Source organism: Papio anubis, chromosome 1, assembly GCF_008728515.1.
Source record: "Papio anubis isolate 15944 chromosome 1, Panubis1.0, whole genome shotgun sequence".
In the NCBI taxonomy this organism is placed as follows: domain Eukaryota; kingdom Metazoa; phylum Chordata; class Mammalia; order Primates; family Cercopithecidae; genus Papio; species Papio anubis.
Genome location: NC_044976.1, coordinates 146,056,907 through 146,071,102, shown reverse-complemented (window position 1 = coordinate 146,071,102; position 14,196 = coordinate 146,056,907). Strand labels below are relative to the sequence as shown.

The 14,196-nt window shown below is 36.7% G+C and overlaps 1 protein-coding gene across 1 annotated transcript in view; it reads right to left on the bottom strand.

Moving 5' to 3' along the window:
* USH2A (usherin) overlaps positions 1-14,196 on the bottom strand; it is a 790,277-nt gene that overhangs the window by 135,066 nt on the left and 641,015 nt on the right. Inside the window, exon 55 of the mRNA XM_021927201.2 lies at positions 1,814-1,921. Coding sequence (XP_021782893.2) covers positions 1,814-1,921 — 108 coding nt within the window. The remainder of the gene's footprint in view (positions 1-1,813; positions 1,922-14,196) is intronic.

Sequence of the window (14,196 nt, the reverse complement as noted above, 5' to 3'; positions counted from 1 at the left end):
AAATGGCCCTAAATCCGTGTTTCTTCTGCAGAGGGAAGTCAATTTTGTTTATCATTTCTTTGCATGGTTGTTTGTGTTAAAGGAAAGGTACATACAGTTAAAAAAAGAAATTAAGGGCATTTCTCATATCACATTACCCTGCACTGTTGAAAGCTACAATTTTTAAGTCATAAAATGTAAGTCCTTTCAAGAAATTTTGTCGGGAAAAGTGGGAAAATAGATGTGTATTTCCAATGAATTTAAATACATGAATTTGGTAGACAGGAGTGGAACAAGAGATTCTGTTATTTTATCAGGCTTGAGTTTCAGCCAAATCTGGTTGATAGATCCTTTAGAAATTATCCATTATCATCAAAGTATCCATTTGATAGTTTACCTTTCCAAAAAATCCACTGCTGGTTTCTTCCTTTCAAAGGAACACTAAGCTTTTTGACATGAAACATTCTTTATATAGAAAACATCATTAGTGAATTCCTGGTGAGGAGCCATATGCCCCATATGTGGAATTTTCCATTTTATTCCCCATTTACTGGTAGGAAGTTCAGGTCTAATATTCTGAGGTACAACAATCCCTTTCATTAGAAGAGTAATGGACAAGTAGTTCAGGAGTCTATGGTGGTAATTAACATTGCATTTCTGTTTAGAAACTTATTTATGCCTTGGTTTCCCCATATGGAAAACAGGCAGATAATGAAGATTAACAAAATAATTAGTTGATCACTAACACATGCCACTTAGTATATTATTCTTTTGAAAGTAAATGACACCACCCATCCCACCTCTCAATGCATGGGTAACCATTGCTATCAGTTGGTGTGTATACTTCCTGGATTTTTAAATGCATTTATTTATTAACCATTAGCAACAAATGTCATTTTCTCAGTTTGTTCTTATACATTAATATAATTTCATAACTTCCTCTTTGTATGAACTGATCATCTCATTCTTTTATATTGGTGCATGAAATTCCACAATATGAGGATAGCTGATTTTATTTAGCAATTCTCCTACTCACAAACATTAAAATTGCTCCCAACATTTTGCTATTAAACAAAATAAATGCGTCAATAAACATCCTGGTGGATGCCTCCTTGAGCAATGTGGCACAGTTTCTGGCATAAATGATGAAAACAGAATGGCTGTATCATGGGAAATTAACAATTTAAATGTAATAGACATTTCCAATTTGCCGTCTAAGGTGATGATTCCATCTTATATTCCTTCAAACTGCGTCTGGTTGTACATCTCTGTACATCACTGTTCATTTGTGAAAATCCTTGTTTCTTGTGGTCCATCTCAGAAGTCATCTGCTCCATAAAGTCTTTCTTGATGTCAATGATGGGTTATTGTTTCTTCCTCTTCAGGCCAACCTTAGCACTCTATTCATTTGTTCTTTCTTAACATCAACTTTTAGATTTTCTCTCTTCATACAGATCTTTCTCCTATCACTTCTACTTGATTGTCAATCTTGAGGGCAGAGAATATTTTAAACAACTTCAGCAGTGAGCATGGTGCTTATTACATATTAGATGCTCCCAAAATATTTGTTTAACATCTGAGTTTTTTAAAAATTTCAATAATTCTTCTTTCCACAGAAAGTCAACTCTAAAAAGGTTAAAGAATTGAAAGCGAACTGATCTTGGGAAGCTACACATGAATCAAGCCTGAAGAATGGGAACCTAGAATACGATTTTATTCTGTACCTATCAACTTTATTGCCTCTTCCTTGTTTGTTATGAAGGAATTTACAGATTCCATCTCAAAATGCTGTGTGAAAATTTCTTCCCTCAAACCATGGATATTGTTTCATTACCTTCAGGAGCTGCCTGCAGTGTCTGACCTAGAAAAGGTTCGCTTGAAGTGCACCCAGCAGATGTACAAGCCGTAAGCGTGAAACTGTAGTTGGTGTACGGCTGGAGACCTAGAAAAAGCAAGCAAGAAATAAAGTACACCTTAAGAGGATTATTTATTATCAATTAGGCACCAGAAGTAACATGCAGAGTTGTAGATATGATAGCCAAAACATTTAAGAGTACTCTTTAAAACACTCTTTAAAGAAGGTCTGAACCTCATAAGAGGTTAAGTGTTGAGCAAAATTTCATTTATCACTGATAAACTAATAAATTCTCAGCCATAGAAGAGACCTTAAAATTCATGTGAACCACCTACCCTTCTCTTGATTCCCTATACAAGATGTCATTGAAGAAGCTGTCCCGTCTATACGATCAGAGCACTCCATCTCCCAAAGAGCCCATTTCATCTTTAGAGAGCCCTAGAGTTATCCTTATTTTGTTTGAAAGTCCTTCCTTATATTGTGATGAAATCTTTCTATTGCTTTCACCCCTGGGGACATATAGAACAAATCTAATTTCTTTTCCACATGACAGTTCTTCAAATGTTTGTAGACAGTTATCAAAACCCCCTGAGTCTTCTCTTCTCCAGGCTAACCATCCCAGTCTCTGCAATTGCTTCTTATATAAATAGGGGCAGGAAAATAAAAAGAAGGTTAGATTCAACATTTTCTTGCCCCAAGTCATATTCAGCTCATATTAATGCCAACCAACACTTTTGTTTTTAAACTTTGCACTCTACCTAATGTGCCTTTTTTTTTGTTTGTTTGTTTGTTTTTTTGGTGTGTTGATTTTGTCTTTACACATAGATTAAGGCTAATTTGGAGAAGAGATGGTGCTTATTACTTCTTTCGTATTCAGAATATGATACAGCATGGTAATAGTTCGTAAGTTTTCAGGGAGAAAAGAATGACAATCCATCTAAAATAGAAGTTGTATATTGTTAGATTTTGCTGCTCTGTGCGTGGCTGGTGACCTTGTGAGAGTTACTGAGCTCTCTTCGCCTTGGTCTACTGATCTGTAAAATGGGGAATCATTATAGCATCTAGCAGACAGGAGAAGATGAAATAGGATACACAAAGTAGTATTTCATTCTAGCAGAAGCAACTTTAAAACTCAGCAGCATTCAACAAGGAGGATATTGAGGCTTACAAGACATCTCTCCCTTGACGCTTGGGAAAGTTCAAACAATGCCAAAGCTCTCTTTGAGAAAAAAATAGTATTTTAAAACAACAGGACTTAGCCTATTTGTTAAATAATTGAACTAAGTTACAGATGAATCCAATGATTGTTATGCTTATTTTTTCACATATTTTGAGCTACATTTTCACATATTTTGTTCTTTTGGTGGAATGACCGTTCCTTCAGAGATGTTCATGTGTCACTTTGTCCGTTTATGCAGATTTCTCCTCAAATGCTACATTTTAAAAAATTTTGACCACTTCATCTAAACAACCCATCCATCACTTTTTATCGCCTCACATAATTTTCTTATTTCATAGCCTTCAACCATCTCTGATGTTTGCTGTGTCTCTTGCTTATTTGTTATTTGTCTCCCACTTTAGATGTATGCTCTGAAAGAACAACAACTTTGTTTTGCCTCTCTGTATCCTTAGGATTGTGACAGGCACAAAAGGTGTGTTTGTTCAATGAATGAAAAAATTACCAATCTCATTCATTTAGAATGAGAGCAGTAGTCTGGGTTCTCTGCTAAAGCAATAATGTTCTGCAGCTGGAGCTGCCCCAAGGTTTAGCTTCAGAGCCCTTTGTATTTTCTTATCAACTTAGTGATAAGATGCAGGCACTTATTTGATTATAATCTTCCATTTGGTTGCTTTGGAGGATTTACATAATTTTGATATTTACCTGATTTACAGATGAAGAATATGACTAAAGATCTAAGCCATACCCAAGCCACATATGTTTGATAAAAGCTTATGGGAAAATGCTAAGATTACAAAATGTAGAGCTCAAAATAATGGAAGGGAACATTCAAGAATGAAACTCAGAGGTTGCAGTGGCAAACTCGTTTAGCTTGACAATGTCTCCTCTTCACTCTCACTACTGACAAAAAGGGTCTTGACCAGTGTGATACCATTTTACCTGAGTATCTTATTTTCCCCATTTAGAATATAAACCCTTTGAGAGTAGAAATGACATCACTGAGTGAGTCTTTTTGGGAGGTCATTTTCCCCCATAGTGCCCATTTTTAGGCATTCAATGTTGAACAAATATTGCTTAAGGAAGAGCATGCCCACGATAGTGTCCCATAAAGTTTGCAGGGATATGAGGCTACGATGGCTGTCACCATGTGACCTGACCAAAAAGGTCCTTCCTCATAATTCCATCAGTATCCCTGCCCATGGCATTGATTTCTTTGAGTTGGAGATTTTTTTTAGTTGCAGAATATTAATAAAATAACAGAAATTAATATAATTTGTGAGCAATACATATATTCTAGATTTTTTCCTGAATGCCAGATGTAAATCTGGTAGCTAAAAGTAAACAGATACTTTATTATTTTTCTGGAATATTCTGACCAAAACAATGGCCTCAGTTATCTTCCTCAACGTGGTCCTGGTTGGTCTGATTTCAGATATGCAGTGACTGTAAAAGAAAATTTTAGGATGAGCATTAGGGAAAAAAGAAAATTCATAATCACAGAGGTTTGCTAAGGTTGATTAGAGGATTGAGAGTATTTGTAATGAGAATTGTAGTTGAAAGGAAAATTAATGTATATAAAAATATAAATTGTCATTTCTTGACAAAGCCTTTCTGCAGCAAGTTGAGTGGTCTCCATTTTACTTACAGCCTAGAATTTGAGAAGGCAGGTGTTTAGGCATGGTACAACAGTAGAGTATCCAGCAACTTAGGGATTTTTGAAAGAGGGAGGAAAGTGCATCAAAGGAGTTTACATTAAATGGGGTAGGTTCACCAAGCTACAGGTGTTTACATTAAATGGGGTAGTTTCACCTAGCAGGATATGGGGGTAGGGCTGGTGGAAGGAATATGTTTCTCTTGAAGCTACTGGTGTACTAGAATCAAGGAGGAATGGCAAACTCAGCACTGAGCAGAAAACCTTGGTCAAGAAGTCAGAGGAGTTCAAACATATTGTCAAATCAAGAGGAGTCAACATGGTGCACTAAGGAAAGGAGACAAAGATTGAAGAACCAAAAGGATGAGAGTGGGAGACATGTCTGCAAGTGAATATGGGGAGAATGGCAGTTTTACTCTAATTCATTGGCACTTTATCCTCTAGAGCTGTGTCTGTCCCTGAAATGTAGCCATGCTGGCCAGTTTAATGGACCATGTGGGCAAAGTGTAGAAATACTTAGGCTCATTTCAAAAGATGTTTGCTAATGTGTATCAGGCAACTTCACACCTGCCATATTTACCTTCCAGGGTCTGTTCCTGCTTTTTAGAACAAAACTCACAGTTTCCTTGGATAAGCCAGTCGTTTGTCCACTATCAGGCTTTGTACTTTATTTAGTGTTGACTTCATCTGGGCTGAGGAGTGTATAGATAACCCAAGCCTGAACACCAAGCTCTATGTTCTCCCATCACATAAGAGCTAGAGCTAATAGTATTTAAGTCACTCAATGGCTGCCTTCCCTCTGAAGATTAAGCGGCATTTAGAAGACATAAAAATGGTAGAAACCATTGCAGCTGCTCTTTATTAAAATTAATATTATTTTAATTGGCAAGTCATAATTGTATACATTGTAGCTGCTCAAAATGAAAAAAAAAGTTAGAACAATTTAGTTCAAACACCAGGACAAAAACTATAAATTAGGAAGAGAAAACCCAACAAACGAAACTCAGGGTGTTTTTGTTTTTGTTGATCTGTTTTTAATTCTGTTTTCATTGGACTCTATACATTAACTAAATATATTTTATAAGAATTGCAGTTATTTTAAAGGAAGTTAGTTATAAGATTATGTAAATGACATACTAGCAAAAGTTTATTGAGCATTTACTACTACTTGGCCCTCTTCTGTGCACTTTATGGGTGTTAATATAATCAATGCCCACACTAACTTTCTGCTGTGCATGCTATTATTTGTTCATTATACAGATAAGGAAGCTAAGGCACAGAAAGTTGGAGGAAATTGCCTATGATCACAGAGATAAGAAAGGGCTGGGGCCAGGTGCAGTGGCTCATGCCTGTAGTCCCAGCACTTTGGAAGGACGAGGCGGGTAGATCACCTGAGGTCAGGAGTTTGAGATCAGCCTGGCCAACATAGTGAAACCCCGTCTCTACTTAAAAAAACCCTACAAACATTAGCCAGGCATAGTGGCACATGCCTATAGTCCCAGCTGTTTGGGAGGCTGAGGCTGGAGAATTGCTTGAACCTGGGAGGCAGAGGCGGTAGTGAGCTGAGATCCTGTCACTGCGCTCCAGCCTGGGTGACATAGTAGTGAGACTGAAAAAAAAAAAAAAAGAAAGAAAGAAAGAAAGAAAGCCAGCCAGCCAGCCAGCCAGTATTGGAACTTGGGCAGTTACACTGAGAAATGTGGCCCAGAACAACTGGATCAGGCTTCCTAGCCTTATAATAAAAACCATGACATAAATAGCTCAAAGCCCAGTGAAATTTCCAGTAATATTTTAAAATTCAAGTGGGACTATATATTTAAATATTTTCATTTTAAATATTATTATGAGTCATGTAGTGAGGTACTGAGTCATGTTCTCTGCTAAGAGAGCAGTCTGAAATTAGGCTATTTGGGTTCTAATACTTATCTACTTACTAAGTACTCGACTACAAGGAAGTTTTCCGGCTTCTAGGTTCCTCAGTTTCTATATCTAGAAACTGTAGGCATGATAGTAGAGACTGCTTAATAGGTCTACAGATTACTTTAAGTGAAGGCAATATCTAAATCCATAATTTAGAAAATTTAAAACCATATTCTTTTAGTTTTTATATTTTTCATATTGTTAGAGGATTGGATTACTAATAGGCTTGGCTCAGATAATCTGTAAGAAAGCATCAACTACCATCAGGCATAGATGATTTACATGAACCTGATGACCTTTCATATATATGACTCTGTAAAACTCAATAAAATGAACACATTTCAACTGGAATTTGCTGTCATTTTAAGTAAGCCTCTATCGGTAGTCCTTAAAACGAGATATATATGACATATTAGCAACAGGCAATGAAAAGGGCACACCAATTGAAAACTACTCATGAATTGATCAGGATGAGAAGAGGGAAATAAAGAGATGTCTCAAAGGAACCGTTCCAACTGTAACTTAATCCTGAAGTCGAAGAGTAGAAGGAGAAAAGAAAACATCATTCAAGTGCTCAGCATTGAATTAGAAGAGTAGGAAATAGCAGTTGTAGAGTACAGAAAGGCAAATGCATGGAGAAAAGCCAAGTATTTAACATTTCAGTATAGTGAAGATTACTGTGGCTGCAAATTACCTGAATTTCCCTACAGGGAATCATGTTCTTTTTTAAAGGAAAGAAGCATAATATAACCAAACTCATTACAATTACACTTCCAAGTAACATTACTTTCAAGAGTAAATGTGTGCTAAAAGGGACTGCAAAATGTCTGCCTTTAGTTCATAAAAATATGATTTGGAAAATAAAACCCATGTTTACAAAAGTTATATTTGATGTACTCTATAAAGAACAGCTTGCTTCCAATTTTTAATCTCCTGATAAATAGTCAAAAAAAGGCACATTAGCCATTATAATTTCACATAGCAAGTGCTACTTCAAAACATTCAGCCAATTGTTCTAGAGTGTCATCTGTTATGTTCTAAAGAACTACCAAATAGCCCTAAAGAATATGTAATTCTGTGAGTTCCTCCATCAGCATGTTTAGTGATTAGCTCAAGCACTGAGAGGCCTGAGTTACGTTAAAAAGTTTTTGTTAGGTGGTTATAAAGTATTGTAAATAACCATCCTGCGGATAAGTCATCTGTCCTGGCACCAGTTCACCCAAACTGGATGTGTGGTCTGGCCCCTTGGACACTCACATTCAGTGTCTGTTACTAATGATACAGGAGTTAAGAAGAAATCACTTAGGCAGATAGTAAAGGTATGGGAGTCCTCGGTAAGGCTTTTCTTTTTAGTGAAAAGCCCCAAATAATTTTCTAACAAAGGGCAAGCATGTAAAGTCGAGCTGCAGACATAGGCAAGCAAGCTGGGTGCTTGCATGGGTGAATGTGGGCAGGAACTAAGGACCATACATGTTCAAGATGGCAGCTCCATCTTCCCTTCTCCTTGTCAGCCACTTGTACTGTAAGGCACAGACAAGATGGAGCCAATCAACTGGAAGGCCCATTTGTACAATAAGATTAGGGTGCGGTGACCAGCCTTCCCCTCACACTATGTAAATATCATACTTGATCGAACCAATCTGTGAGCCCTATATAAATCAGACACTGCCTTCTCCAGCCTGCCTATAAAATCTGCTGTGATCCACTGCCTCCTCACTTTTTCGGATGTCTCTCTCTCTATCTCTCTTTCTCTCTCTCTCTCTCTCTCACAAGGAGTTGCTCTCCTCTCTCTTCTATCAAACTTTCCACTCCTTAACCCACCCACATGTGTCTGTGTCCTGAATTCTTTCTTAGTGCAAGACAACGAGCCCCAGGGTATATACCACGACAGCTATAATGATAGTGCTTCCTTTTGCCCTCACTTGCCTGGGATCTCACTAAATGATCCCTTTCAGAGCATCTCTGCCTACTGAGATTCCCAGGAACTCCAGCATCCACTGGTCATCTTGATTGTGATGGATAGAGCCATATCAGCATTCTACTTATATCAATCTGATAATTTGTGAAAATCTAGATGTTCAAAACTGATACACAAAGGCATCATGGAATTACTTTACAGACATCTAAGGTACCTTTAAACTAGAATTGGTTTTACAGAATTTGATTAAGGATTATTTCAGGAGCTCACATGCTAAAGCCATCTTTTCTGGATGGTACCATCCTTCACAATCTCAACAGCTGCCCATTCCTCTTACCCAAGCCAATTTCTTGTCCCCCCCACTTGGGCAGCATTGATACTGTCCATTTTCTGTATTCATGCTTTATGAATTCAGTTGCTACCTCATATGAACTGAACATCAAAACAAAGAGCCTCTTTCATTGCACATGCCAGTAAGATCACTTCATGACTTTTAGTTCTGACTACTTGCTATAAGCTAACTTGCGTTATTAATTCTACATTTCATGTGAAATTCTGAACCATAACTTAGGTCCCTCTCTCCAATATCTTCCTGATCCCAAGACGTCTTTCCTAACAAGTTACTTCTTTGGCAGACTCTCTTTCCAGATATACATCAGCATTAAGACTATTATTTAGACACCAGCAAGGAAAGACCCTTTCTCTTTGATGGTGTCTAAATAATAGTCTTAATGTTGATGTATATTTGGAATAAATATAGCAACAAAAATATAATATTAATTATATTATATATATTTTGATTTTAGTGACAGTATTTTAATAAGTATTAAATAAATATTTTAATAAATACTTTTCCTCTTTCAAGTTCAGTGTTATACTAGACCGAGGATTCTTCTCTGCATTTCCAGGCAGACTTTTCTTCTCTAAAAACAAAATGTGATGTCAGGTGGCAGCAAAATCTGATGTTGCTCAAACATGAGACAATGAGGACATTGCAAAGGGAAGGGTGTGGCCAGAACTGGAGTGACAAAAGAGAACTAGCGTCCAGCAAAGTACACTGGAATATCCGGGATTTAAGGGGAATTTAAAAAAATACCTTTGTCTAGGCAGCTATCAATTATAGTTCTTTGGCCTTAATATTTTTATCCATAGGCAGGTTTTAAAACGAGAAAAAGCGGTTGGTGCTACTTTTTTTTTCTTTTTTGGTCAGGCACAAATTTAGTTGTTCTCAGAATTGAACAAATGAAAAGAAAATAAACTCTTATCACTATTTTCACAGGTCCCTAATGCTTGGTGGTCAATAGTTACATAGTAACTGAGGGGAATGCAGCCTGGAGCATTGCATACAACCACAGAAGAAACTCTCAAAGCTTTTTGAGGACATTATCACCATCCTAGTTTTCTTGCTATCTGTTTTAATTAAAGAAATATACTGCAATTAAGTCCAGACTGGTGAAGATCAGGGTTGGATTCGTGGACTTTTGACTGTGCAATCAAACAAGGTACCATGCTTGGAAGCATGAGAGCTTACTTCTATGCTCTGCTTTCGTTGTCTTGACATTTTAATGATTTCTGAACAAGGGGCCTGAATTTTCATTTTGCACTGGACCCCACAATTTTGTTGCCAGATCTGTCTGAGATTTAGATATGTTTGACAGTGGCATTTTTATCTCCATTTGAAACAGAATGTAGTCAAATACTAGTTTACTATTCAGTATTTATTCATTCAACAAACACTCTGTGAATATATTAAGTAATGTGATGGGTACCAGGAACACAATGGCAAACAGGAAGCTACTGTCTCTGTACTTAAAAAGCATTACCTATTACTAATTGTGGAACAGAGACAAGAGGAAAGGCTATTAGAATAAAATGTGATAATTACTATGAGAGCAAAGATAATATGGGAACACCTAGCAGAGTTATCTAAGAATAAAATCCCTTATGAAGAATTTCTACATTTTGTTGTATTGATGGTTAAAGTATGTTTTCTCTTTTTCAAAAGTGAAGTGTAAAGTATCTTTCTCAGTATAACATTAGTATTACATTTTCTGCTACAACCAGCATTGTTAGAGTTTATGCTATTTAGCATACAAAGTTTTCATTAACTTCTAGGAAGATGAGAAAGGAAAGTAAATCATTCTTTCCTTGCTAATTTAATGCTGGTGGGTTTTTCCTTTTAAATGAAATGCAATGATGAGTAACTTCTAATTAATTATTTTGGAAAATAGTTTTCCCAGAGTTAAGAGACACACAGGCCCTTATTATAGTTGATGCTAAACAGGACACAGCTAATTCTTTTTTTTCTCAGTGGCCTTAATTATTTAGTTAATCCCTTCTTCTATTCCTAAACTCACATTAGGAGGTCCACGTATAATGTAGAGGTAGCCCAAAGTGAAACAATGCCATAACTGATGTCCAAATTGTTCTGTACAGGATGGTGGATGTGTTTAGTAATAAATGATATGAAAAGGTCTTTTATTGACAAGCTGCCATGCGCTGTTTGCATTAGCGAATATGAGAAGATGATGGCTGCTACTCCTTCGTCCCCATGGTATTCAGCTCAGTGAGATAGCAGAAAACGCTTCAGTTTACTTAAAGCATTGATAACACCTCTAAATAATTAACTGAGGACTTCCTGTCTTCAATTACTTAATGCTTTTTTTAACATCTTGAGAGGATTATAAGCAATTTATGGATTTCACATGATGAGTGCATTCGCCACTATTCCCACAAAGCATTTACGGGATCATGTTTCTAAAGCTTTGAGGTAATTAAAAATAAGCATGGAGACAATGGGGCTGAGGCAAGGTGCTCCCTTTCCCTCCTGTCATTCCTAAGGACCTAGATTTTCAGGCTCCGGGACAACTAGTGCTACAGCTTTATTAGTGCTCTGTTGCTCAGGGAATGCCAAGCTTTTGGAAATGATGAGAAAATCAAAACATTTATCCTAGGGAGTTCAGGCAGCATTTCCATCAAACATTTAAGATGGAATAGAAAAGAAATGTGATTATTTTAGTTCATTCCATGAACTCAATAAAACAGTCATTCACACCATAAAATACTTCAGTACTACATTTGGTCAGTCAGCTAACCGTGGAACTGAATTTTCCTGGGCAGATGAGTAACATTATATAGATCTCAGGTTTCAGATTACCTAATTCCTAGCACCATTCCTGTCCCCAAAGAACTACATATAGGAGGCTCTGTACTTGGTAAGGTTTTGCTGAATGAGGACGTATTTCTTTATTCTACAAAGAAATCCCTATTTAGGGCTGTACTGGACAAGTGAAATACTCTCTAAATCTAATTAAAACAATATCCATAGAAATTAAAAACACAACACAACAAAACAAAAGTAGAACAGGGAGATTGGTCAAATGACTCCTAAAGACTTTTACCAGATTATGATTTTTACTGTTAAGTAAAATCATATTAAAAAATCTTAAACTATTTATTCCTATAATAGGATTTCTGGCACCAAGATATGTGTATGAAATCTACTCTGACATAAAAGTAGCCATTAAAAATGTCAATGAAAGGAAGAACTGGTAGGGTGAAGTTATTTAAAGAAAAATCTTTGCAATTATTTTATAATTAATGAGGCTATCAATCCTGTTGGTTTGAACATTACAATTGAATTTAGTCTGTTGGTGTATAAATGCTGATTTCTAAAAAATGCAAACCAATACAGTGGCAACAATTCAAAGCTGATGCTGGTTAAGTTGATAGATACTACAAGAAGAAATTTCTTTAGCCTTATATCTCAAGTATTGTGAAACCTTTACTGGTACAGTCTTAATGTGCCTTAACTTGGTTTTCAAAACCCTGTAATTAACATCCCATTGCTTACTCCAAGTGATTCGTTTGATTTTTCACCACTGCATTCTGTACAGAGTTCTGCTTTCAGTTATTTATTTTCTTGTCAGTCTTCCCTATACATGAGAGCATCTTAAGAGCAGCAGTCTTATTTTAGACCACTTAGTGTACTATCTGGAAAACTGCAAGCTGGCAATTCATTTTGGGGAGAATGAAATGATATTCTGATTTCCTTCCAGATAGAGGCAGTGAATGCCTTGGATACGCTGAGTAGGTCGGCTTTCTTCTTCATCTTTCAAATATGATTATTAAAAACATCTCTTACAAGGATGTGATGAGAGTCAGAGAAGTCAAAATGCAAATGTTTCTTTAAATGATAAAGCACCACATAGAAGTAAGGTTTTATTATGTAAAACACCATTATTTCAATCACTTGTGATGATTTCCACTTCAAGTAAAATAAGATAAAAGAAATGAATTTGATCATTTGAATATGAGGGCTTTTCCCAACCCCATTATCTTTTTTTTTTTTGAGACAAAGTCTCGTTCTGTTGCCCAGGTTGGAATGCAGTGGTGCAATCTCAGCTCACTGCAACCTCTGCCGCCCAGGTTCAAGTGATTCTCCTGCCTCAGCCTCCTGAGTAGCTGGGATTACAGATGCACGCCACCACGCCCAACTAGTTTTTGTATTTTAGTAGAGACGAGGTTTTGCCATGTTGGCCAGGCTGGTCTCGAACTCCTGACCTCAGGTGATCTGGCTGCCTCGACGTCCCAAAGTGCTGAGATTACAGGCCACCGCACTCAGCCTCAATACTGTTATTGATTTAGTCCAGGATCTTGAGATAGAGAATACAATGTGCCAGTCCACGAGTTGTATTAAGCACTTTCTGCAGGTTTATGGCCCTTTTGGAAAAATACTGGAGATTTTGCCAGTGAATCCTTGCTTATGTGTTAGGGAATTGTGGAATTTAAGAGTGAAAACTGATGAATTTATTTTGCCACTCTGTGTAAGTATAACCTGTGTCTCTTCTTAGAAAACATCAGGCACATTTTTCCAAGGCCTTTCTGCACTTTTCTGCGAGTTTCATTATCTGTGCTATCAACACCCCCTGCAAAAAGTGCAGTTCAATGGAAGGAGGTCCATCCACTCAGGAAGCCTTGGAAGGAGGTGTCTGATAATGGGAAAAAAGGGAAAGTTTATACAATCTTGCCCATGGTCTTAGAATTTAAATTTAACAGGGTTGTTTGGGATGATTCAGTAGACTCGAATAATGAATAAATGACTTAACTTCTCAAAGTATTCTTTTCTGTAAAATGAAGGTAGTAAATTCACTCTACATCTTAGGTTGGTGATGGAGAATCAAACTGCATAGTAGTGCATGCAAAGTGCTTTGGACAGCATCTGGTACATGCTAAATTCATTTCTTCCCCAAACATTTATTTAGCTCCTATTACTGTGTTCAGGACTATAAGTGCTAGAGGTACAACACTGAACAAGTAGATAAGGTTCCTCCTCTTTTGAAGCCTATGTTCATGTGTGGAGAGGCATAAAAAGACAAAAAACAAACACTAAAATATCAGGCAGTGAGAGGTCTATGATGAAAATAAAACAAAGTGCTGTGGTGGCGTGTTAGAGAAGCTATTCAACCAAGTGAGTCAGAAAATGATTCTCTTCCCTTCAGAAGTGACATTTAAGCTAAAACCTGTTAATTATTATCATAATCACTACTAGCAATTACCTAACATATCATTGTACTGTACTAATAGTATATTATTAAAGCTAATGATAATAAACATTATAATAAATTTAAAAAACACAATTGCTATTAACATTCCTAATACTAACAAACTGTCACAATGACTCCACTGTCAAC